At 34.2% G+C, this 26,818-nt stretch overlaps 2 protein-coding genes across 3 annotated transcripts; both read left to right on the top strand.

The window, feature by feature from the left end:
• The first annotated feature begins 276 nt into the window (after positions 1 to 276).
• Positions 277 to 12,421, top strand: LOC140059896 (pyruvate carboxylase, mitochondrial-like). The gene is made up of 19 exons (XM_072105874.1): positions 277 to 359; positions 3,105 to 3,285; positions 3,629 to 3,813; positions 4,178 to 4,343; positions 4,730 to 4,875; positions 5,106 to 5,223; positions 5,962 to 6,232; positions 6,666 to 6,828; positions 6,939 to 7,121; positions 7,261 to 7,498; positions 7,720 to 7,944; positions 8,124 to 8,280; positions 8,598 to 8,838; positions 8,944 to 9,193; positions 9,344 to 9,588; positions 10,033 to 10,212; positions 10,553 to 10,801; positions 11,136 to 11,279; positions 11,675 to 12,421. The coding sequence occupies exons 2-19, from the start codon at positions 3,117 to 3,119 to the stop codon at positions 11,924 to 11,926; spliced, it is 3,582 nt and encodes a 1,193-aa protein (XP_071961975.1). The 5' UTR covers positions 277 to 359; positions 3,105 to 3,116; the 3' UTR covers positions 11,927 to 12,421.
• A 1,152-nt stretch (positions 12,422 to 13,573) lies between these two features.
• LOC140059902 (nuclear valosin-containing protein-like) lies at positions 13,574 to 26,614 on the top strand. 2 transcript variants are annotated; one of them, XM_072105881.1, is made up of 26 exons: positions 13,574 to 13,604; positions 14,127 to 14,208; positions 14,311 to 14,384; positions 14,512 to 14,561; positions 14,651 to 14,714; positions 14,851 to 14,911; positions 15,118 to 15,225; positions 15,595 to 15,745; positions 16,104 to 16,168; positions 16,270 to 16,404; positions 16,686 to 16,787; positions 17,185 to 17,302; positions 17,624 to 17,762; positions 18,160 to 18,297; positions 18,849 to 19,003; positions 19,233 to 19,312; positions 19,567 to 19,689; positions 20,079 to 20,183; positions 20,316 to 20,378; positions 20,526 to 20,648; positions 20,894 to 20,993; positions 21,088 to 21,194; positions 21,631 to 21,707; positions 22,239 to 22,422; positions 22,866 to 22,938; positions 24,987 to 26,614. In XM_072105881.1, exons 2-25 carry the CDS (start codon positions 14,137 to 14,139, stop codon positions 22,899 to 22,901), a joined length of 2,430 nt encoding a protein of 809 aa, XP_071961982.1. In that variant the 5' UTR covers positions 13,574 to 13,604; positions 14,127 to 14,136; the 3' UTR covers positions 22,902 to 22,938; positions 24,987 to 26,614. The 2 variants fall into 2 exon arrangements, with proteins under 2 accessions (XP_071961982.1, XP_071961983.1); XM_072105882.1 differs by having other exon boundaries at positions 16,104 to 16,172; positions 16,274 to 16,404.
• Positions 26,615 to 26,818: the final 204 nt, after the last annotated feature.

Raw genomic sequence — 26,818 nt, 5'->3', positions numbered from 1 at the left:
TCCATTAGACCACTAGTGATTTTTGCAATTCTCCTTTTTATCTCGGTATCATTCAAACCTGTATTATTGTACTTATTTGATTTCCCATAAACAGCTTTACTGTCTGTATCACAATTTGACTTTGTCAATGACTTTGAGAATGGCCTATATTTTGTTATTATAAATATTGCATCATCAATTTCTGAAGCATTGATTGGTTGATAAATGAGGTGTGTGGGAGGTGTGTCTCTAAATCAAACACTCAAGCAAAGTACAGTATAATTATATGCAAATTATTCTCTCTCTGAAGAGTTATTTATGTCTTGTGAACTCTGTTCTGAAAGGGCATTTTGTGTATGTTGAGTACAGTTGGTACTACAGTGAGTATTGCTTGATAGTTTTTATTTTAAAATGATAGACAATGTTTTTAAAATGGTTTAAATATACTGTAACTGGGATATTTGATTGATATTGCAATGTGTGTGTTAAGGTTAACATAAAACAGCTGTTGCAGCATATTGACTGGTATGCAATTAGTATTAGAAGTAGAAAGAAATTATGTGTAGGATTCTTTGACCACCATCAATGTATGCTAATGTTGCGCTCCTGGACCGGTCATTGATTGCTCCAGGACCGGTCAAGTTTAATTGTTTGGGTCAGATCAGATCCAGTGTGTTTACACTCAAAGGTTTTGCCGATTCTACTTCATTTCCCATTGGTCACGGTTCACTGAATTTAGGCCCGCCCAACCCATTTAGAACACCTTACGATGTTGTCTGAATCCAATACCAGGGAGTTACAACTCCCTGCTGATACCAATTTATTTAATTGTCTTTTGGGTTTTCTTCCAATTTTGTTTTAAAAGTTGGATTAACCAGGGAATTATCATCTGGCAAACAATATGCAATTCCCCTTGTTGTACGTTATATGCTATAATAAATATTATCTATTTTAACTTAATATTCACATACAGTAGAGATAATATCTCTGATATTGGTAAAAAGCTCACATGGTATTTCATACTTATAATACTTGAGCTTTTCCATACAAAAAATCGAAACACAGACTGGTTGATAAAAAAGACTAATTAATATACTGTACAGATTTGGGGCAAGTCTATAATAAATACCGTCTTAGAATTTGTTTTTGTAATTTGCAAAGTTGTGAGATATATGCACAAAATGCAATACTAGTAGACTATAGTTAGACACAATGTGTTGATAGGGCCCAATAGTTCTTTTGAAACTTCACTTTGATAACTCCACTCAAAATGTGAACAATTTAAGGCTTGTAATCTAATCTCTATAATATAAATGTGATATGATTTTGATTAAAATTTTCAGTAAAGAAGTATAGTTAATATAGTATAGTATATAGTTTCAGATGGTTTTGTTGTAATCACAATGAGTTGGCATTTTAAACAAGGACTTCAGGCCAAAACAAATGAAAAAGTCAAAAGTATTGTTTATGTTTAATAGGCTGACCTGGATTACTATAGTTGGTAGAGCACCTTGACCTGTGGATATTTAAAATTAACAATATCCTTTTGTGTATAATTAATAACAGTGGCCTAGATATATACACTTTTGTCCACAATGACAATAACAAACATCAAAGCCTGTTTCTGTTTGGTCAAGAAGGAATAAAACTCATTTGCTGTGTGAATTCAAAATATGAGTAAAACTCTGTCTACACTATCAAACTTTATGTGACAAAAAATGTGATGTGCCCATATGGATATGCTAATGTCAAATCACTACCATATTTAAGCATATCACTACCATATTTGGGAACATTTTGTTGTCAAACTCGTTTGATAGTGTAGACAGACCTTTAGATGACATTCCAAAATATGTGTGGTTGGGGAGGTGGCAATGGGAATGAATTAATTCAGTAAAATTTTTACTTAATTTTAACAGTCGTTTTTAACCCAAATGATGTATTTGAATGTACAGTATCGCACACACTGATAACAGATTTTGGGTAATATATTCAGTAATATTTGAAAGTTCAGAATTCATCAAAGCTGATTGTGAAACCTTAAACCATCTGCTGCAAACGCATTGATTCATAATTGGATTTTAAGAGGCATACGTTCCCAAATGCACGTACTGAATCGTCTATTGGATATCGTATGAATTCATTTACATTAATCTTTGATTATTTTGCTAAGAGCATTAATAACCAGATGTATTGTTTTCAATATTTTTGACTGGTAATTATTGATAAATTGAAGGTAGATGAATTATAATATGATGATTGTTTTTTAGTCTTTCTAAATATCTTTTTAACACAAACATACTGTTTCTGATGTTTTTCTCGATTTTGACATTTTGAAGAGATTGAGGTTATACTACTACCGTATGTTACATAATAACGATTTTCTTGGTTATGCGTTCATATCATGTATACTTCATCATAAACAAAGCCGTGTGTTGTTATGCATTATGATTTAATGCAGGGGTAGTAGGAAGGTGGGATTATCTTGTATTAAAGATGTTTTGTCATCCTGAAAAAATAATTATTTTTCTGTTGAATATGCCATTTTAATGTGTCACAATAGTTATCCACTTTGACCAAAAATTAGATCGAAAGCAAATTTATTTACCTGAAAAAACTGTAATTTAGTGAAATTGGCTGCCAGCCAATGGATTGTTGGTTGAATTTACCCATTTATTTTGTCTTTTTTTTAAAGGGAAAACATTTTTTCTACGAAAGTGATTAACTTTATTAAAACTACAAAATAACCTATTCAAAGTCTAATTTAATTAATCTTCATTTTTCATGTTTTTGAGGGACGATACATCTTTAAAATTCAATAAAAATGTGCCTCTATGGATTCAGAACATTTGTTATGAACCTTATTGTACTATATAAGGTGGGGTGGTGGGGGGGGGGGGGGTTGATGAGACGGAGATTGAGATGAGATTTTACTGTAGATAAAATGATATGGATATTCATGCAATATTTGATTTAATATTACATCACTCTTTTGTCTAATTATTTTATGAACAGGTACCCTCTTTTTATAAAACTATTTAGACCCACGGTGAAAACATCGGTATGTCCATATCTTCATTACAATACGAGAATTTGACAATAACGTTTTCCAATATTTCTTTCAGTGTTAATGCATCATGCAGAGATTGCCATTAGGCATAAAATCGTTGGTCAATAGACTACACAGGCCTGCTCTACCATGCGCATCTCAAGTCCGCTTCACGCACACAGATAAATACTCAACGCTAAGTGCAGAGCACAATGTTGAGTCTAAGCCAATTGAAAAGGTTTTAGTTGCAAACAGAGGTAAGATGCCAAAGATGAAATTAAAATATAGTTATCTGATTTATTTGCATGAATACTGTATACTGTAATCATCTATATAAGTTATTTTCTATATATAGTAATCTGTCATTAACCATTAACTTTGTACAGCACAATCTCTAATAAGAGGACAAAAACAGTGTCCCCTGAATAGTGGTTGGCCGTAGATTTAAAACATCCCCTTTTTACAAGAAAGTGTAGTCTTAATAGGGGTGTCTCCACCCCTGAATAAAGGTGTACCAAAGGAGGTTTTCTACATTATATCTATTGCTAACAATGCTATCTTTGACAATTTTCATATTCTCATACATGTGTTTGTATACAGGCGAGATAGCTATCCGTGTGTTCAGAGCATGCACAGAGCTAGGCATCCGAACAGTGGCAGTATACTCTGAGCAGGACAAACAGCATATGCACAGAGGCAAGGCAGATGAAGCATACTTAATAGGTCATGGGTTACCACCTGTACAGGCGTACCTTGCTATACCGGAAATCATTCGTATATGCCAAGTAAGTGGCACTAACATTTGATTTTTTGTTTCACCCATGAATGTAAATGGGTACTGAATTAGAGCTTTCACCTAATAGAGTTCTTACTTGAATAGGGGCTGGCCCATTGATCATTTCAAAGGGGCTGGCTCATTGTTCAATTCATAGGGGCTGGCCCATTGATCATTTCAAAGGGGCTGGCCCATTGTTCAATTCATAAGGGCTGGCCCATTGTTCTTTTAATATGGGCTGTTTGTTTCACTGGAAAGTGTACCCTTAAGAGGGATGTCCTAAATGAAGCATTCTACTGTTTTTTTCAACAGAAACAGAAAATGGTGTGAACAACCTTATGTTAATGTAACATTTTTTACCATGTTATTTTCAGGAAAATGGAGTGGATGCTGTGCACCCTGGATACGGATTCCTATCAGAGAGAGCAGACTTTGCCCAGGCTTGCCTTGATGCTGGAATTAAGTTCATTGGGCCATCACCTAAAGTGGTACATCAGATGGGAGATAAAGTGGAAGCCAGGGCTATTGCAATATCGGCAGGTATGTTGGTACAAGGCAGCCTAACAACAGGATGCTGAGCTTCGGAGATCAAAGGGTTTATCTGTGGCTGCGACAACCCTTAACAGACACCGCGCAATGCGGAGAATATAGTATTTGTCGCAGCCAGACATAAGATCAAAGGACTGTTATTAGTTCCTATCTTGGCAAGGCGAGCTCAGTGTCCTGTTGTTAGATTGCTTTGATTGGTGTAACATTATGTTAATACAGTTGCTTAATTAGTGTAGTACAGTATGTATTTCTAATTCTGTTACTACAGTGTTTTGTATTGGAATCAATGCATACCCACACTTTTTTATTGAGGTTACCGTTGCATAATAATTTTTCTGAATCCAGATAACAAATACTTGTACATTGTTTCATTACAGGTGTGCCAGTTGTTGCTGGAACTGATGGCCCAGTTTCATCCTTACAGGAGGCTAAGGCTTTCTGCGAAGAACATGGAATGCCTATAATATTTAAGGCAGCTTACGGAGGTGGTGGGCGTGGCATGAGAGTTGTTAAATCAGTGTCTGTAAGTAGATACAGAATGCGCAAAAATAGGACCCTCTTAAATTCTGAAAGAATGGGGAAAAAATATTGATTAAAAACATAGTTACATGAGTACTATATAGTTTAACATTGCTAAGAGAACAGTTAAAGATATAAATAAAACAACTCAACATCATAAATCTACTGTTTTATTAAATACACACTAATATCTCACAATCGTCAAACTTGATGTGTTTTTTTCTACTTTCGCAGGAATTAGAAGAAAATTTCAACCGAGCGACATCAGAAGCAAAAGCAGCATTTGGGGATGGTTCACTCTTTATTGAAAGGTTTATAGAACGGCCAAGGCACATAGAAGTACAAATCTTAGGTATTGTTCACATTAGGTGTACATCCCCATTAGAACTTTTTGGTCAAAATCCTTATCAGATAAATCATCTAAGCAGGTGATTAATTACCTGAATCCTATTATACCCCTGTGATTTTATTAGCTCTCTTGTAATTGATTGATTAGGACAAGGTACATTCTTCAGTATGCAAGGTCAATGGTCAGGCAAAAACTAGCAGAATTTGATGATGATCAAAAGGTTTAACGACCTGCCTATCAAAGTTGGGCTTATATAAACACATGTTACATTAGGAGGTTAAGTGACATTTACCCGAAGTTTTTCAAAACTTCGGGTAAAAATGAACACATTCTCTAATGGGGCTGTACACGTAATGGTTCACATTAGTGTATTTTATTCAGATGTTTGGAACTACTACTTTGGACTGTAGAATCTCTCCTTTGGGACACCCCTATTAAGCGGACACCTTCCTTTTAAATGAGTATAATGCGATATTATGTTTTTTTTTTCATTTATTTTGTCTCCATAAAAATATAAAACGTGGACTAAGAACAAGAATAAACAACACACATAACCAGGCAGAGACGGAATTCTTAAAAAGAGATCTTAATCACTATCTAGTAGGTCTCCTATTAAGACGAAGCCCTATTCATGAGATACCCCTATTATACTTTGTTTGTCCTCTGATAGGGGTGCTACTGTAAATGACTTTATAATGATTAAACTGAAGCCACTAAATACTTCATCATTAATCATTTAAGGGGATAGTGTTGGTAACATTGTCCATCTCTACGAACGAGACTGCTCTGTCCAGCGTAGACACCAGAAGGTTGTTGAAATCGCACCTGCCCCAGAGTTAGATGTGGCACTACGTGATCGCATGACTTCCGATGCAATCAAGCTTGCCCAGCATGTTGGCTATGAGAATGCAGGCACAGTGGAGTTTCTGGTTGACGAGCATGGTAAACATTACTTCATAGAAGTTAATGCTAGGCTACAAGTGGAACATACCGTCACTGAGGAGGTTACAGGGTAAAGTATATCTTTAACAACCATTTTTGCATTTAAAATAAAAGCTGGTGTTGCCAGCTTTGCCCTGAAACCAGATTTTGGAACTATCATGATTGCTTCTAGAATTGTTATATGTTATAATTCGATTTGCTTTGAAAATATAAAATATAAGGTTTAGATATAATAATAAATATAATATAAATAATAATATTATGTTAAGATAACTTAATTGACCATTTTGTGAAGAGACTAATGAACGATGTTAGTGGTGGCATTCGACACAAAGAGACCACAAATTGTTGTACAGTATGTGACTTATCGAATTGGCTTTGAAATAGTTATATAAGCGCCATATGGAAATGAATCCATTATGGTACAAATCTTCTCTTGTTTTCCAGTCAAATGTCTTGTTTCAAGACGTGTGAACTTTATTACGATTGGTTTATCTCTTTAGAATTGACCTTGTGCAGTCTCAGATCCACGTGGCAGAAGGTCGTTCTTTGCCAGATCTTGGCATCACTCAAGAGAATATGTTAGTTCGTGGAAGTGCTATTCAATGCAGAATCACGACAGAGGATCCAGCAAAGGGGTTCCAGCCAGACACAGGCAGACTAGAGGTAAAGTAATACATCCATAGATCTATCTTGAAGTCGGATATCAACTTTTCCATGCACTAGAGTTAGTACTGTAATTCCTTTTAATCTTTTTTGTTCTCTCTCCTCTGCAGGTTTATCGAAGTGGTGAAGGTATGGGCATTAGAATTGATAGCGCATCAGCCTTTGCTGGTGCCATTGTATCACCCCATTATGACTCCTTACTTGTGAAGATTATTGCTCATGCACAAGATCATCAATCAGCCTCTGACAAGATGCAGAGGGCGCTTTCAGAGTTTAGAATCCGAGGAGTAAAGGTAACCAGTAATAGACATAGACATAGACATAATCTTTCTTCTTTCAAAATTTCTCGTGTTAAGTTTCCAATTCAAATAACACGTTTGAATTTCTTTATCTGTTTTTGAAAAACTAATATTAATTTTCTTTGTTCTGTAGACTAACATTCCATTTCTAAAGAATGTCTTGACTCATAAAAAGTTCCGCTCCGGTCTCGTAGACACGCACTTCATAGATGACAACCCTGATCTTCTACATGACATCTTTCCAAGTCAGAATCGAGCTCAGAAGCTCTTGCATTACTTCGGTCACTTAAAGGTCAACGGACCATCAACTCCATTAGCTACAGATCTTCTGCCAGCAGATGTAACGCCACCAATACCAGAAGTACCATTCGGTAATTAAATAGCATTCTACCAGTCTATGTTATCCATGTAAAATAAGCAAAAGAGGTGGATGCTCTTATCTGTACAATTTACCACAAATAAATTTGCTACACCATTATAACTGGGAAAGGTTTTGTTAAGATTTCTAAATTATTGATATCATGACAATGTAAGAATTTTGTCATTTCCCCAACTGTCTTGAAAGCTTTGGTAACACTTATCTTTCTTGCAGACAAACCAGCTCCTGCAGGGTTCCGTGACATCCTTCTAAAGGAGGGTCCAGAAGCCTTCGCCAAGGCTGTAAGGCAACACAAAGGATTACTCCTTATGGACACAACATTCCGAGATGCTCATCAGTCCCTATTGGCAACCAGAGTGCGAACACATGATCTTCTCAACATCTCTCCATTTGTGTCGCAGAATTTTAATAACTTATTTAGTGTTGAAAATTGGGGAGGTAGGTTGTTTATTTACACATACTGTATTATTTGTTTTTACATTTATTGAAAGAGAGAGTGCCATATCTGGGTTTCAAGAAATTCTATCAGATCACCTATCCTTATTGTAATTTAAATCTTTGGAAAAAATGTAACCCAATAAGAATATAGTTGTTTTGGAATATGTATCGCTTTTCAGGAGCTACGTTTGACGTTGCCATGCGCTTTCTACATGAGTGCCCGTGGGAAAGACTACAATCCATGCGGAGCCAAATTCCAAACATTCCATTCCAGATGTTACTACGTGGTGCTAACGCTGTTGGTTACACAAGTTATCCAGATAATGTTGTATTTAAGTAAGTTTGTCACTGTTCTTGTAGCTGTTTTCTTCTAAAGACACATGGCCGTCATTGACTATCAGTATTCACAGCTGGTGTACTCGAGATCCAAGTTTATACCATTATAAACTTGAGTAACCAGTTACATTCTGCAAAAATGAGAAGACTTGCTACAACCAATACACGTTTTCTGCTTCTTATGTTAATGCTGTTAGGCTTTCATACGTTTAATATCGAATTGAAAAATGGCAACACTTTTTCTTCATCCATATGCTAGTTCTCGAGATAAAGTGCATAATTGTTTAAATTAAAAATGAATTTAATGTTTTGTTTAGATTTTGTGAATTAGCTCATAAGAACGGCATGGACATTTTCCGTGTTTTTGATTGTCTCAACTACGTGCCGAACATGAAGCTTGGCATGGAAGCCGCTGGCCAGTCTGGGGGCGTTGTTCAAGCGGCAATATCGTACAGTGGTGATGTGTCTGACCCAATGAAGTCGAAGTACACTTTAGATTATTATATGGACCTGGCCACTGAACTTGTAGCCATGGGAACACACATTCTCTGTATCAAAGTAAGAATGTGCTTGTTCATTATTATTATTAGTATATAACCATCGCATTGCCACTCTAAAGACTATAAAACTAATAATAATAATTTTGAATCTATAATTTCATAGGATATGGCTGGCTTATTGAAGCCGAAATCGGCCACGTTGTTGGTAAAGTCATTGAGAGACAAATTTCCAGACATGCCTATTCACATTCACACTCACGATACTGCTGGCGCTGGTGTAGCGGCCATGTTGGCTTCAGCCCAGGCTGGTGCTGACGTCGTTGATGTAGCCGTCGATTCCATGTCTGGCTTGACATCTCAGCCTAGCATGGGAGCTGTTGTGTCAGCTCTTGAGAACACAGAACTTGACACAAGTAAGTTTAATTCCACTGTTAAACATTGTTTATTTCACTGACAAAGCAAGTTCACAAATATCTTATAACAAATTTATGTGTTTATATTATAGTGTGCCAATTCACTGTATGGTATAAATGGATTATTTTATCTATTGGTTACGTTTTCAGAAATCCCACTGGATAAAGTGTTTGATTATAGTTCATACTGGGAGGTTACGAGGCAGTTATACGCGCCCTTTGAATGTTGTACAACACTCAAGAGCGGCAACGCGGATATCTACAAGAACGAGATTCCAGGAGGCCAGTACACAAATCTTCAGTTCCAAGCATTTAGTCTAGGCCTTGGAAGTCAGTTCACAGAAGTCAAAAAGGCTTATGTGGAAGCAAATCAGTTGTTGGGAGATCTTATTAAGGTATTGACTATTGGAATGTTTTTTTAGTAAGTCTGAGCATTGTAGTAGTGAATGCTGCTCAATCTTCCACATACTCAACTACCTATAAAGGCTCATAAGACAGTAAGATATGCAACTCCTGTACTAGTCTATCTACTTGCTCTCTTCTGGAGAATGTTTAATGGTTGTAAATCAAGGCAATCTAACAACATGACACTGAGCTTGCCTAGCCAAGATAGGAACTCCTAACAGCCCTTTGATCTAGGTCTGGCTGCGACAGATAGCAACAGTACTGTACCATGTACGTATTCTTCGCAGCATTCAGTGTATGTTATGGGATGTGGAACTGTTGATGTCGCAGACACGGATAAACCCTTTGATCTTAGGAGCTCAGCATCCTGTTGTTATTTTATACTTTACAATATATTTTATGTCATGTCTCATAATATGACCTTTCTTCGGTAGGTGACCCCATCATCTAAGGTAGTTGGTGACCTTGCCCAGTTCATGGTACAAAATAAACTGAGTGCTGCAGATGTAGAAACGAAAGCGGAAGAACTCTCGTTGCCCAAGTCTGTGGTGGAATTCCTACAAGGGTACCTAGGCCAACCGTACGGAGGCTTCCCAGAGCCACTAAGAACAAAGGTTAGAAAGCATAGCGACGCCCTGTATTTTGTTATTAAATTAAACTAATATTTACACTAAATGATAAATTTATGTTTTATAGTGAAACAACTAGTTTCAGAGCAGGGTTACAGTAGTTGGTAGACCTACATTAGATAAATAATGAATTAATAGATTAATAATTTTTATAGATTAAATAGAGCTTTAACAGTATCATGCAAAAAACGAAATGATAAATGTATGGTTTTTAAAAAATTACACAGCTAGTTACATAGTATGGTATATAGTGGATAGTAGATAAATATTTCATACAATGATAATTTCTATTATAGATTAAATCAAAATGATAAATGTTTTTCAGGTCATAAAAGATATGCCTAGAATTGATGGCAGACCTGGAGAAACAATGCAACCAGAAAATCTCGGTAGTCTAAAGGAAAAATTAATTGAGAAACATGGCTCTCGAGTACGAGAAGAAGACGTGATTAGTGCCGCCCTCTATCCAAAGGTTCATGAAGATTACATGAACTTTCACAAAGAATTCGGACCTGTGAATTGTCTCTCAACAAGATTGTTTCTAACAGGGCCAGATGTTGCCGAGGAATTTGAGGTAAATCTTACTTAGAGTTGAGTTACACGGTTAAGGTCTTAAGCTCTGTCTACACTATTAAACTAGTTTGACTAAATTTGTGTGATGTGCCAAAATATGGCAGTCATATGCCCAAATATGTAGTACTAGTAGTAGTGATATGACGACATGTCATGTCCATATATGGGCACATCACATTTTTTGTTGCATTAAGTTTGAAAATTTGAATTTCCTAAATTTGAGGATGAATATTATCAAACAAATATTAGCACATGGACTAATTCTTTTCTTTTCTCTTAATTTTTACTATTGGTGATTATTTTTATTTTTAATTTTTTTCTAAAAATTTGTATAGGTTGAGATCGAAAGAGGCAAGACTCTTCATGTGAAATTCTTAGCCCTTGGTGAGTTAAACAAAGCTACCGGCGAAAGAGAAGTATTCTTTGAGTTGAATGGACAACTTAGGTCAGTGATGATTAAGGACAAGCAGGCTTTAAAGGTAGGTGTCTTTATACTATCATATACACTCTGAAATAAGCCTGATGAACTTCATTATAAAAAAATCAATAAATATTTAACCACTTCAGTGGTGTATTTAAATTGTTAGGTGTGTTTTTATTTAGCCTAAAGCTCTGTCTTGTTTGTGTATTGCACCCTTGTTGTTTGTATTGTACTGCACTAATGAGTGACAGGTATAAGAGCTTTGCTCTTATGGTTATCCACACCAGTTATATAGCTTTTAGGAAAATAAATTGATACTTGAATCTAGTCTGACAATAAAAATTGCAATGTGCCCAAATATGGTAGTAATATGACATCATGTCCATATATGGGCACATTACATTTTTCACATTTGACATGGAGGGTTGAGATTCACTCTTTTTGTTTTTACAGGAGATGCATGTACACCCTAAAGTACAACCTGGAGTGAAAGGATCAGTCGGAGCACCGATGCCAGGTGAGGTCATTGACATCCGAGTGAAGGTCGGGGACAAAGTCGAAAAGGGTAAACCGCTCGTCGTTCTCAGTGCAATGAAAATGGAGATGGTTATAAACGCACCGGTGTCGGGAAAGATTAAAGGAATATCCGTCACTATGGGATACCAGGTCCAGGGAGAAGACCTGCTAGTTGATATAGAAGAATAAATAAATGCAATAAAAATTGAACAAAAGTAACAAATTAAATTAATGGTTTGTTTAAAAACCAACTATATTTTCTTGGGTTTTTTTCTTTGCATTTTGTAAAACATTTTGATAAAAAAAATTTTTATTTAAACTATTTATTTTGCAAACACAACTTCCAACATATTATGTTTTTTCCAAATACCAATTCATGTAATGGTTGGTTCATTTATCGCATATCATTATTTTTTCTTTATGTTTTTTAATTCTGTAAAATTACAGGTATGGTAGTATTACAGAGAATGTGTGTTAATTAGATTGTTAAACTGGTATTGTGCTATGTGTGTGGCATCTTGGTGTTATTAAATGAAAACTAGCCAGAGAGAAATTGTGTATAAAGTAACTATAGTACTACTAATAAGTAACAAATAAGTATATAAACTCTGTTATTGAATAGAGCGAAAATAGACAGTAACTATGCTAGTGTAGATGTTCTTACTCTAGTGGAAAAAAAAGAAATGTGCTGTAAATCATTAATATTAAAATGATGTTTATGTTATTCACACATAATGATTTTATATTTCTTCTTATTTTTTCAATTCACTATAATATTTTGATAGCCATAATTGTCATCTCAGTATGTTTAAGTTTCGGGAAAAAAATTGGGAGATTACAATTTGCGACGACCTAGCCACTGGCCCTGACTCTAGGTCCAGACGACCAAGTCACCAACAATGCGATATGCATAGGTCTTAAGGCGTAAATCAGAAGTTCCCTATTGTGCTGTATACTATACTATTGATAAAATGAATAGTTAAGTTATTTTACACATATATTTTCTATTTATTTTTTATTATTTGTATTCCATGTCTAAACAGATCAAATCAATTCTTTCAACGCTATTTCATTTTATCCATTCCATCTTTTAGTTGGTCATTTGCTTTTGCAAGTTTTGTTAGTGAAGGGATTTTGTGTGGACCACCCCAAAGATAAGTGAAATGCCTTTTAAATATCAAAATTATAAAAACATTGTATGTAGTATTCGTGAATAGAGATGTTATAATATCAAAGTAACTTCCCTCCACATACAGTATATACAGTATTGAGATTTACCTTCTCGTACTTCAAAAGTGATGGGAAACCCACATTTGTTTATGTTTTATTTCCACAGTAGGCCTACATCTCAGAAAGTAAAAGTAAAACTGCCATTATAAAAATACTTTGCTTTAATCATGAAATAATAATTTATTTACTATGTAAATTTATTTTTCTTGAATCAAGTTGATAGTAACATTTTTCTGACATATACTTCTGTGTGTATTGAATACCATAGTCTATCGAAACATGGGATGTCTTCATAATTTATTTTTAAGATGAACTAATAATTGAAATAGTAATAATGGTAGATTATAGACTTCGATTGTGAATATACGATGTTTTTCACTCAAATAGTATACGTCTTTTTTCTAAATGAGTTGTACATACGCTTTTATACCACTTGAATGTATGCAAATGGGCCCCATTTATTTGTGGTGGCCACATAATAAATAATAACTAATTTTAACAATATTCAAAGTTCACGATGACCGTGTCGATAGAATATTTAATTGACGCACGGCTGCTGGTACAGTAGTCTCGTTCCACATGACTGGTTCCATGTGGTCTGTCGATCGTCTGCTCTGCTGCTTTTGGTTATTGACGGGTAACTATTAACCTCATTAAACTGTTCTTTTTAAATTTATCAATACAAATTACTTGCCATTCATGTAGTTTATAAGTTGAACTAGATATTTGGCTTACTCTTGATTTGGTAGGAGAAGTGATGTATTTGTTTTCAATATAAATTTACATATTTTATGCTAAGCCTAGGCCCTCTCTATCATAATGGTTGGACTGGTGGAAAGAATTGTCGATTTCTTCCGCCGACAATGTTTAGGGAGTTGGTACCTGTGTCTAGGCCTAGGAATTTAAAACCGTTTGATAAAGTACTAGCTTTCTGTTTTCAAGTGTCTATTATTTAGATATCGTTCTCAACATTTAAATTAAAGGATGGGCATATTTTTATTAAATATAAAATTATTAATTTTAATTAGGCCTAAAAGTTAAAACTTTAAAAAATCACATCTATTATTAGTAGTAAGTAGGCTAATAACTACTGTACATACTACACATCCTACAGGCATGTATTATGATACTGTATGTCGTTTTCTATACCCAACTTTAGGTTATCTGAAATGTCCAATATTAAGAAACAATCAATGAAAGGATATCCTGGTGATCGAGTGTTATTAAGACGGATTGAAGAGGTAAATTACGTTTAAAAGCAAGTAAAATATTTATTTTATTGCTTTAAAATACTAAAGATACATTATAAAATGAATATAATCACACTTGTTTGTACTTTACAGTACTTGTCTGACAACCGAGGGCGTATGTATGTAGATCCCACAAATATAGCAGACTCTTTACAACATAAATACAGGTAAAACATTCGTAGTACGTTCTTTAATAATGACTGCCAATTTTTACCATATCCATACATATCCATGCCTATACCATATGAAATTAATTTTTTTAATTTTAATAATCCCACTTTTTTTTTTCTTCAGGGAATATCAAAGACGGAAACGAAATGTTTTTAGGAAATCTGTGAGTAAAAGTGAGTAAACAGTATTAACAATTAACTAAGGTATTGCATGGTTGCCGTTGTGTATTGTTAAAAATAATCATATTTTGTTTCTATTATAGTTTATGATTGGATCTGCCAGCAGAATGGAGCACCGATGTCTAAAACCAACAAATACAATGCAGGGTATGTTATTGTTAAATTACTCTGAATAAATAATATTTAAGATTTAATTTGTCTGTGGTTACTTTACGATTTAGTTTTTTCTTATCGAGATCCAGCCAGTTGAGTAATTAATAGTTTTTTGTATATTTTATTACAGTGATGATTCCATATCAAGTGATAGTTTTTCTGATGATATTCAAGATTATATAGATGTCAAAGTAAGTGTTATTCTGTATTTTTCAATTTGTAATCGTTCTAATAATTACGATCTTCAAATCTTTCCAGTAAATTGGAGAAAACCCTATTTTAGTGTGATTTTCCATTTTGTATTGTATATATGGAATTTTTATTCTGAAATAAAGTGGTCAATTGTAAAATAATAGAATATTTACAAGTTTATAGTACAAATTTGTATTTATTTCAGGACCAAAATCTTGCAAATAATACGTTAAGTAATCTATACATGAAAGTGGACACACCAAGCAAATCTCAAGAAAGGCAGATCGCCAGAGAAAACATTGATTCGTCTGAAGTAAGTATGTTTTATGGGCTAATCCAACTGGCATGTATAGCACTATGTGCACTGAACGTGGAATATGAAGCCTGTAACTTTGTAAGGTTCAAACAAACCCCCTTTACCTGAATGCCTCTTAAGAAAGTGTTAGTAAGTAGGCCTACTAACCTAGATCAAGATTTTCTTCTTTGGTTTCCTAGACCATACCCTTGCTTACATTTGCATGTGCCCCTTTTTTTGGGGAAAAAGAACCCCCTGTAAAAATCCTACCTATTGGCATGGATATACCATAGTGTGGAAATATATCCTGTATAATAAGATGATATTTTTACACTGTCTACACCTGAAATTTATGCAAATTTTGTAACACAAATACATTGTTGTTAGGAAACGAAATCACTACCAACAGAAGTTATGACACCAAAGAAACGCAAGAGAGCGTCATCAAGTAGATCACAAAGCCGACCGACATCCGAGGTTGATGACAAAATTAATAAGAGTCTACTAGAAGGATCGAAGAAGACGAAGAAAAAAACTAGTAGGTTTCAACATACGAGATGTTCATAAACCAGATGTGTTGTATTAATCAAATCTTCCTATGATAAACAAGGAACATATTTTTAGAATTTGTAATGCATTTCGTAGAGGATGTGTTGTACCTAAAGCTCTGTCTACACTATCAAACTAGTTTGACAAAAACAAAAGGTGTGATGTGCCCAAATATGGTAGTGATATGATGTGCCATGTGTCAATATGGGCACATCACATGTCATATGAGTTTGGTAGTGTACATAGAGCTATTAGAATTTAATTTCCAATGAAGTTGTAAAATGTTATGTTCAAATCAGGGTTAGATAAATGTAAAATATATTCTTTTAATCTATTAAAATGTTTAGGTTTTGAACCGCAAAAATCTACTACAACATTCAAAGACATAGGTGCTAATGAAAATAACTTGCATGTAAGTATGGTGAAACTTATACTTGCATAAAAATGTCATCTATCATTTTAAAGTATCAGTTATCAATATATCAAAGTTTAAATTGTTCTATTGTTTTACAGGAAGTATGTAAACTTCTGGTTCACATGAAACATCCAGAGGTGTATCAACAACTCGGAGTGTCCCCACCCAGGGGTGTTTTGCTACATGGACCACCGGGTTGTGGTAAAACCTTATTAGGAAATGCTATTGCTGGAGTAAGTTATTTGATTGGCCAATACTAATCACATGAATTGTATATTAAATTTAACGATGAATTGTACTTACTTTTAACATTGCTTGACCCTTAATTGACACTGTTTGATCCGGTTTGACATTGCTTTACCATGTTTGACATTGCTTGACCCTGTTTGACATTATGTTATACGTCAAGAACAATCCCAGATAGTGTAGTGAACACTTTCCCCAGAATATTGTGCCTTCACTCAACTAAGTATAGATTGAGTCCCAAGTTATTTATTTATTTTTTTATTTGTAGGAGCTTGACTTGCCACTTTTGAAGCTTGCTGCTCCTGAAATTGTGTCTGGTGTATCTGGTGAATCTGAAAACAACATCCGCGACCTCTTTGACCAAGCTCAGGTATGTGGTTCTGTCCATTGACTGCAGTTGAACATCATGGATGACTTTTCAGACAATTTTCTATTTTGCGTAGCTCACAGTACAAGATTCACTAAAGCTCTGTCCACACTATCAAACTGTATGTGACAACAAAATGTGATGTGCCCATATGTGGATATGATGATGTCATATTACTACCATATTTCAGCACATTACTACCATATTTGGGCACATCACAATTTTTTGTCGCATACAGTGTGGACAGAGCTTTAGTGAATCTTCTGTGGGCTACGCAATTACATAGATAATCAAGCTAGTGTAGATTGTACTTTATGATACTCTATAGTTTCCGAAGTCTGTCATTTTGAATAGATTGATGGAGTACTAATTTAATAGGTAATGATTATTGTATTTGCAGGCATGTGCACCATGTATTGTATTCATTGATGAGATAGATGCAATAACACCAAAGAGGGAGACAGCTCAAAAAGAGATGGAGAGGAGAATTGTTGCACAACTTTTAAGTTGCATGGATGGTATGTTTGGTTAATGACCCATTCTGTTTTTGCCATAATCCGTTGATACCAATTGGGGGAAATCCGGTATTTTTGCTGAAAAGTTATAAGTCTTCCCTTTGTTTTGGCCTCACGATCGATAACTGGGTGAATTATCATTAAATGAAGTTTGTGACCTTAAATTATATCTAAAGCATGTAGGGAATTTGACTTAATATACTCATTACTAAATTTGTTAATTTTGTGATGTCATTTTTTTAAGTAGAATACCTAAACAAACCACTAAAAATTCATATGATAAAATATATCATGCCTTAAATTTCTGTTTACATCTGTACCTAGATCTATGTAACAGCAGTGCTTATGTTATGGTGATTGGTGCTACAAATCGAGCAGATTCAATCGATCCAGCGTTGCGAAGAGCTGGCAGGTTCGATCGCGAAATCTCTCTTGGTATACCTGATGAACCGGCTCGTAAGAGGTCAGTCTTGCACTACGAACGATTTAATTTAAAGATCTATAAAGTACCGTATATACACTACCTATTTTGTCTGTCTGTAGAGCTCTGCCTACAAAAAAATTGTGATTTGCCCAAATATGGTAGTGATATGTCACATTTTGTGTAGACAGAGATTTACCTAATGGGTAACAGGGTTAGAGGAAAATAGACAAGTTGATCGCATAGCGTGTTTTAATGCATACATCCACCCCTTATCCTAAAAAAAAAATCTGCTTGTGCATTGCTGTACTGCAATTAAATTTCTCCAAGATAGTCATCTTCTAAGATGAAATTTGTTTAGGAAAATAAAACTTTTTGGATAAATTCTACTATAATACTAATAATATTTGACAAACATTTGTTTTTGAAAATTATTTAGAATTCTTGAAGTCATGTGTAGAAAGCTGAATCTATCAGAAGATTTTAAATTTGATCAGCTAGCCTCATTAACACCAGGCTTTGTCGGGGCAGATTTAATGTCATTGTGTCGTGAGGCAGCCATGTGTGCTGTAAACAGGTATAATGCATTCATCGTTATAGTTGATATCAATCAGTTATGACAAGTAGTGGTGTGGCACTTTGGTTGACAGGCTTGCTTACCGATACTAGAGTCCTTGGTTCAATCCTGTCAATTTCTGATGCCCCAACACAGGTTTAGAAAGCTTGGGTTTCCCTTTCTGTAATTAGTAAGTCCTGGTGAGTCTATATACCGTATATCCTCAGGTATAACCCCACTTTAGGTCTAATCCCACACCCTACTTTATGTCTCTTTTCACAAACAGGCATGTCCCCAGGTATAGTCTCAGTATTCACTTATGATGGTCTGTAGGCCTCTTTCAAGCCAGTTCGATGCTTATCAATCATTATTTTCCTGGAACAGGGTTTCTGTCTGGTATACAGTAGTCCCACTCCCCAAAGTCAGCCCAATTTCGTGTTCTAGGGGGGGGGGGGGGGGATTATACTAGTAATAAAGAGAAACCTTATTTATATAGTTGAGTAAGGTAATGTAGGATAAGAATAATTGTTACATCATACAGTTTATGAAATTCTAAACACGCTTATTTGCAGGGTATTTAGTGATTTACATTCTTCATATACTGTGGAAAAATGCAGTGTAGAAGTCGATAACACAGAAACAAGCGACTGTTCCAAAGAACCACTAGATAAGGTCGAAGTTCAAGATATTTGTGTTGATTCTAGTGAGCTACCATCATATTTAACAAGTAAGGCACTTTAATGTACATACATATTATACTTTATAGTTCATGCAATAAAGAATTCAATGATACTATAATGCTCCATTCTCTTAAATATTGTGCCCAAAAGGCTTTTAAATCAGACAATGGAATCACAGTATGTGACTATTTACATAATAATATCAAATATAGTTGATGGTTACATTGGTAGTAGTGGTAATACAGAAAAAAAAATCATTCCTCTTTTGTTTTGCAGTTCTCAGCTGGCTTCGAGATCAACCACCTCTAACACATGATCAACTCAAGTCTTTGTGTATTACAGTTGATGATTTCCTGGTATGTACCCCTTCAAATTAATTTTTTTCCAGTGATAGAACTTCTGCAATTTGATGCAATTGTAACCAAGCTTTATTTCTAACAAGTTATTAAGCTCTGTCTACACTATCAAACTTTAGGTGAACAACACATTTGATGGACATACCACTACCATATTTGAGAATATCACTACCCACTCTATTTGGGCACATCACACATTTTTTTGTCAAACTAGTTTTATAGTGTTGACAAAGCTTTATAAATTTGATCAACAGAAAGCACTCCCTCTTGTTCAGCCTTCAGCCAAACGGGAAGGCTTTGCCACGGTTCCTGATGTAACATGGAATGACATTGGTGCCCTGGAAGATGTACGAGAAGAGCTCCAAATGGCCATTCTGGTATGTCAATAAATTTCTAGTATTCAAGACTTTTTGATCGCACCATGCATTCCTCAGTCTACTACTCAAACTATGTTAAATTAAAAGACTAAAAGCTCTGAAGCCTGCTGCAGATTGTTAATGATGACCTCTGCTTAAAGTGTATTTGTATACTTATTGTGACCACCATCCACATTTATAAATATTTAAAGATTTGTTAAGAAAATATATTGTTTGTGCAAAACACAAACAAACAGATTGAATGATACTTTACACTCTTTTAGGAAATAATGTTTTTTATTTTCCATAGCACACAATAGCTACAACTCCAGTCTAAGAACCACCATTTTATTCATATCTATTTAGAGCAGTTAATGAAACTCTCGCACAAACACTTTTTTTTTTTCTAGGCTCCAGTTAGAAATCCTGCTGCCGTCAAGGCTCTGGGTTTGACAAATCCTCCTGGAATTCTATTAGCTGGTCCACCAGGATGTGGGAAAACGTTGCTTGCCAAGGTAACTCGTCATAGCATAATTATATTCTGTATTTTTGTGATTGATTATCTTGTTTTTAGTCATTTATATTTGACCTAATATTTCAATCTTTTTACTATTTTTACTTATTTGTTTAATTTTTATTTTTAAAAGGCAATTGCCAATGAATCTGGAATAAATTTCATATCCGTAAAAGGCCCAGAATTGCTTAATATGGTAAGTTAAGATTTATTTTTAATCAAACTACAATTTCAATTTTATTGTTAGGCTTATTTATTTCCAGAGTGGGATTATATATTGCCATCCGATATATTTAAAGGTATTACTTGTTGTTTTACTTTTGGTTGTATGTTTTTTTCTTAGTATGTTGGTGAAAGTGAGAGGGCAGTACGCCAGTGTTTCCAGCGAGCTCGTAACTCTTCGCCTTGCGTTATCTTCTTCGATGAGCTTGATGCTCTCTGTCCACGCAGATCAAATGTGGCGGAGGTAAAAATAAAATGTATTATAAACCAAAGAGAGAGCTTTTGGGAATAGAAGCTTAGACTATAGATAATTTTAAAGACAAAGATTATTAACTAATTGGAGCATTTTTCAGGGCACTATTGAAAAAATAGTGCTGTTCAGGAATTGATGAGCCAATTACAGTATCTTTCAGCACAGACCCTCGAAATGCATTTTTTCTTTTATGAGAAAAAGTTGAAGAAATTGATTACTATTACCTATTTTTACAGTCAGGATCAACAGCCAGGGTAGTCAATCAACTTCTCACAGAGATGGATGGGGTGGAAAGCAGGCGACAAGTATTTATCATGGGCGCCACAAACAGACCTGGTAATTAGCATAATTAAAATTATTAAATTTGTTTATTTAGTTTACTTTTTTTATGATTTTCAGTTGTTTACACAATCTTGTCTTTTTTTTTCAGACATCATTGATCCAGCAGTCTTGCGCCCTGGTAGACTGGACAAAATTGTGTATGTTGGCATTCCAACTGAGACGGACCGCATTAAGATTTTGAACACCATAACTAAGGTAAAATATTATGTTGTGTATGTTGCTTTTTTTTGTATTTGTGTTTTCAATTTTATGGTTGATGATCGTTGATTCATCCATCATCATTTGTCTGTTACATAACAACAAGCTTTTGTTTGGGGATGGTAGATGCAAGAAAAAAACAATAATTTATAGAAACAATAATTAAGGCTGTAATAGGTTGAGTTAATATTCTACCATTTGGAAATGATACATTGCTAATATAAAATACTATGATTGATTATTTCAATTGTGTTGGTGGATTTAATTTATCTTTTCGAGATTTTTTTAAAAATTATTATATATTATTTACATTATTTGACTGCAATAAAAAAAGTCCAAAAACACAAAATAGGTTACAGAAAACATCTGGTAGGCCAAAGCATTGTAAACAAATTTAGAAAAAAATTGATGATTTTCTTTGGTTATATTTCAGAATGGGACAAAGCCAGTGTTAGCTAGTGATGTCTCAATTGAGAATATTGCCAAAGATGAAAGATGTGAAGGCTTCAGGTATGCTTTCAGAATTAATTTCATATCTAGTGGAACAAATTGGAATTTATTATAAATTTATGTAATTTTTCATTGTAGAGATAATATACCTTTCTTTAAAGTTAATGGCTTGTTTCAACATTATTTGGTATTATTCTACAAGACCATGTTTACAATATTATAAAATTTCTCACTAAAATGAACATACAAAGAAATAGACAAAACACACGTTAATAGGTTTTCTGTATCTACAGTAAATATATAGTACACATGGGTAAATCAATAAAGTATAAAGATTTTGAAAATTAAATTGTTTTCTACTTTATAGTAATCAATCACTTTATTTACATGAATCATACATTTAAAACCAATGATTTAAAAATTGTTTGAAAAAGAAAAGTAACATTTTACAATTGAAAATAAAATATTACAAGTATGAAATGAAACATGTGAAGGGGCAGTACTGTAAGCGAATAGCTTTAAGCGTACAGCCCATGGTAATAGTAGTAAGAAACGAGTACAGGTAGTTTTTTATTTAAATTTGTTTTGCAGTGGAGCTGACTTAGCTGCCATAGTAAGAGAAGCTGCCATGTCCACACTAAAGACAATTCTTATGAATCCATCCAATACCACTGATGAACATAAGCCGCATTCAATGAATGAAGAGAACTTAATTGTAACTCTGAATGATTTTGAAACGGCATTTAGTAAAGTCAGGCGTTCCATTTCTAAAAAGGTAAGACTTATTTCATTTGGTAATATTTTGTTACAAGATTTTTGCGAGATAAGAGCCTACTGTAGCGCCTGTGTGAATCTGTGAGCAAATGTGATAAAAAAAAAAAGCAGTGAGCATAATTTCACGATTTTTACATTAAATTTTAATTTATATTCAATTTTCTATACTGTAATTGAAGTGGAGTTGAAGCTTTTTTGTAAGATGCTTTTCTATCAATCCCATGATACTTCATTAAAATCCTGTCTGATTACCAAAATTTTCCTTTGGAACCCCAACAAAAATCTCCACTCCCAAAACATTACTTTCTCCAAGAATTTCTCTATATGTTCTCCTTGTATATGTTTGTCTTGTGTATCGCGACAGAACAATTTTGCTATTGGCAATCCTTTCAACACGCCTATGTAATAAGAGTTTTTATTCAAATTCGTGTTTTCTTCAAATAGGACCAAGAATTTTACAACAGAATGAAGAAGACGTGAGAAAGTAAACAAATGAATGTTTGACAGAAGCATAATGGTATGTACAGTAATAATATATTGTTTGAAATTGAAGGTTTGGCAAAATCAAATGTTGATATAAAGTTTGTGGTACACCAAATATATCTTGTTCTGAAAAGAACTGTTTCTCGACGTTTCGATCAATAATACTTTGATCGTCCTCAGGAGTGAGAACATTTCAGAAATATTATTAAGCATCTGGGTACTTCAGTATAAAACTCTAAAAACATGTGTTTAAATACTTGAATTTTCAGAAGTTATAAACTCTAGTACATAACCCAGCCACACCTTACACACCAGCCGTGCTACATATCTGTACCTGTTAGCAAAGCGTGTGTGAGGGTTTATTTTAGGTTAGGCTATTGCAAATGGAGGATTGATATTGCACCAAAACTTATATATGTGTTGACCTTTGGCTCAAAAGCAGCGTTTATAATTGCGTAACTACCTGTAATAAAATTAACTAGACCATTTTGATACAACATTGGTTTGTCATCGTCATAGAAGAGATACTTGCCACACATGGTATAAATGCCAAGTTCACCGGCTCTCAAAAAAGAATATTCTTGTATAAATAACTTTTAACTTTTTGAACTAATTTGTCAGTTTGAAGAAAGTGAATGCAATCTGTGTTTGTCGATAATAATGGGTACCGCGATGATGGTGAATTTGAATTTAAACTTTGCTTTAACAGGTTTAATGGTATCACTGTGTACCAAACCTATTGTAGTACATTCATGTAAAACGTTTTTTTTTTATCGGTTGTGATATAGCTTTTTATGTTATTTAAAAAACTAAGTTAAACTCTATAATTAACATCAAATATCAACCACTTTTATAAATGTGTTTTTTTATATATAGTACTAATTGTACATTAATTGCTTTACATGTGTCCAGACCTCCCAACTTGGAAAAATGAAATATCGGGATGATTTTTGAAAGCTTCGAAGCCGCTATATTTTAAAAATTGCCTTAAGCTAATTCGGCGCTATTAAAAAATTGAAAAATATTGGTAACTGTATAGTAAATATGGGTATTTTACGACTTACCAAAGGCGGAAAATGTTGAGAATGTTGTATTTTAGCAAGACAGCGGCAAGTGACACAAATTATCGGTCTACATATCGTACCGCACCCTAGCCATGCTCTACACACCCCTATCACACCATACAGACCCCTATCACACCATACAGACCCCTATCACACACTACAGACCCCTATCACACACTACAGACCCCTATCACACACTGCATTACCCGAGCCGCTTGGCAGGGATTTCAGTGAGGCTAGGGTTGTTGAAGTTTACTGTAAGGTCATAAGAACAAATTATGTGTATCTTGCCCTGTCACTGCTATTTAAAAAGATAGAAAACTACTATTTTAGGACAATAGTGTTTTATTTTAGAGGTCAGGGCAGATAGATGGTCAATGTTTGACCCAAAACTTGACACTCGTTGAATTTACCGGGACACAAATAAAGATCGACCATCTTTGTCATTGTCTGTCACCAATTTAATCTGGAATTGTTCATTTTTACACAATAGTAATTGATCATCTTTTTGTGTTCATCATTTTGTCATGTAAATAATACTACTGTACATGAAAGTAATCAATATTAATGTTTTAATTGTCAAAAGTAATCATTTATCTATTTATTGCGACGGCTGGTATCATACAATATTTGTAAGTAATGTTTTTCACAAATCCTTTTAACATAAAAATGTTAGTAGGAATAATCATTACTTGTTGTATTAGTTATTATATCAGATACAATGAGAATCAACATGATAATGTTGTGACGGAATCCTCAACTAATGGTCTGAAAATGAGTCTATTAGTCAGTTTTATATATATATAAATAAACCTTGATACTGTAAGTGTTACAAAATGTTCCAAGTATTTCTGTCAATTAGGTCTTTCATCTCTCTCTGAGGTTTATTCCTTTTGAATGCCTATAACATAATTCCACTTTAGCATTAAATGCTAGCAAAAATGTAAAAAATAATCAAATCAAAAAGATTAATTTTTACAATTGTTCATTAGTCAGTATTTATTGTTTTGTTTATTAGATTATGTATTGCAGTTTTTCAACGTTGATCCTGGTGTTGGAAGTATTTGTTGTAAATGGTACAGATCAAATAATATGTGGAAACAACCGAAAACTGGCTGATCACGATAATTGTATGTTGATCTTTAGTACAAAATGCATTTGGTATCCCAGTGTTAATTTAAAGTTTCTTGAAAAGAATGAATATCAACTTGTTGCTCCATACTTGGCTTACCAATTTATTGAGAATCAACATGATATGTCGTGACGAAATCCTCAACTAATGGTCTGGAAAATGAGTCAAGTTCTCATCATTTAACTACTGACAATGTCTTGGTTGGAGAGAAACAGTATTTACTTGCTTGTTACCCGTTTGAGGGTGACGTCAAAGATACAGTACATCAGGCAATGAACGCCATGGAAGATCTAATGGTACAGACTTAACATACACAACTGGTGTAAGTGGTTTAGCCGCCAACTTCACTGGCTCTCAGAGCATTGTTGTTGATGAGTTCAGTAACTTTGATTTTGGATCAGAATTTACGGTTAGTTTGTGGTATAAACAATTTGCATCGGGTAAAAACTATCAGTACATTTTGAGTAATGGGTACTGTGATGATGGTGAATTTGAAATAAGAATGGGTCATAAAAAGGTACATGGATCAATTTTTACCCATCCTAATTTTAGTAAATTTCTGTATACGCCAATGGTTCAATATGGAATGAGGCAACATGTGGTTTGAACGTACAACAGCAGTTACACACCATTTTATGTAAATGGAGAGATGCAATCAGGTCAGTGTGACTGCTCTGGTTCTATACTGATCAATCCGAACCCAGTCGTTATTGGAACAGTAAAAAACAAGATCGATCTTTTCTATTATGGATTGATTGATGAAGTCAAATTTTACAGTGTTTTTTTGACGTCGCAAAACGTGGAAGACTATAACAATACGACTCAAACTCCATAGTGATAGAGCAAGCACTGTTGTTTATCTCCCGTAGACTCTCATTTAGTTTTGTGCGACGACGGAGTTTATTCAAAACCTACCAATTGTGGAGAGAACTGATACTGATTTACAAGTTGTTTTAATAATCGTACAAAATATTTATCTTATTTCATTTTGTTAAATCAGAAAGATTAAAAATCGTATTACTTCCTATCTACATTTTATTTTTTTTTATAAATTGTAAACATTGAAGTGTATTAAGACATAGATTTCTGGTAATTTATTAAACTTGGTGTGTGTTATTGGTCATCAAGTTCGGAACGTTCTTCGACAAATTGCTTAGCGCTTGTGATATTTTCTCCAGATTTCGTTGGCTACACGTAGCAATTAAAATGGAAACCAAGCCGAAATCGAAAGATATTAAATACGCCTTTTAACCAATTAACTCCACTGATTTAATTTAGCACAATAGCAGTAGCATCACACTAATTATAGTTTACTATCCATTGTGTTTTCATATTTGTCATGTAAATGTGTATCAGTTTAATTTTTGAGGGAACAGAACGAGATGAATTGAAAGAATTCAATATTAATAATTAAACATACAGTCAAAATAAATCACTTAGGCCTGTTTATACGTAGTACTGTATATACTACAGTATTAATTTGTAATTCTTTCGCAAATGTTATAACAAAATTCTGTAAGAAGTTTAACTGATAACTGCAAGGCGTTCAATACTCTTGCAAAGGTATTAAACAACGGTTTACAACAAAATATTTCAATCGATTTTAGAAGCTGGTTCATGTTGAGACGGTAACATTATCTTATGATTTTTTTTTTAGCTCTGTTGATTTGCCAGTTAGTCTTTAATTTAAGCTTTCTTCCCACGAGGACGTCCGAGCG

Source organism: Antedon mediterranea, chromosome 10, assembly GCF_964355755.1.
Source record: "Antedon mediterranea chromosome 10, ecAntMedi1.1, whole genome shotgun sequence".
NCBI lineage: Eukaryota > Metazoa > Echinodermata > Crinoidea > Comatulida > Antedonidae > Antedon > Antedon mediterranea.
This window is presented reverse-complemented; position numbering and strand designations above follow the sequence as displayed.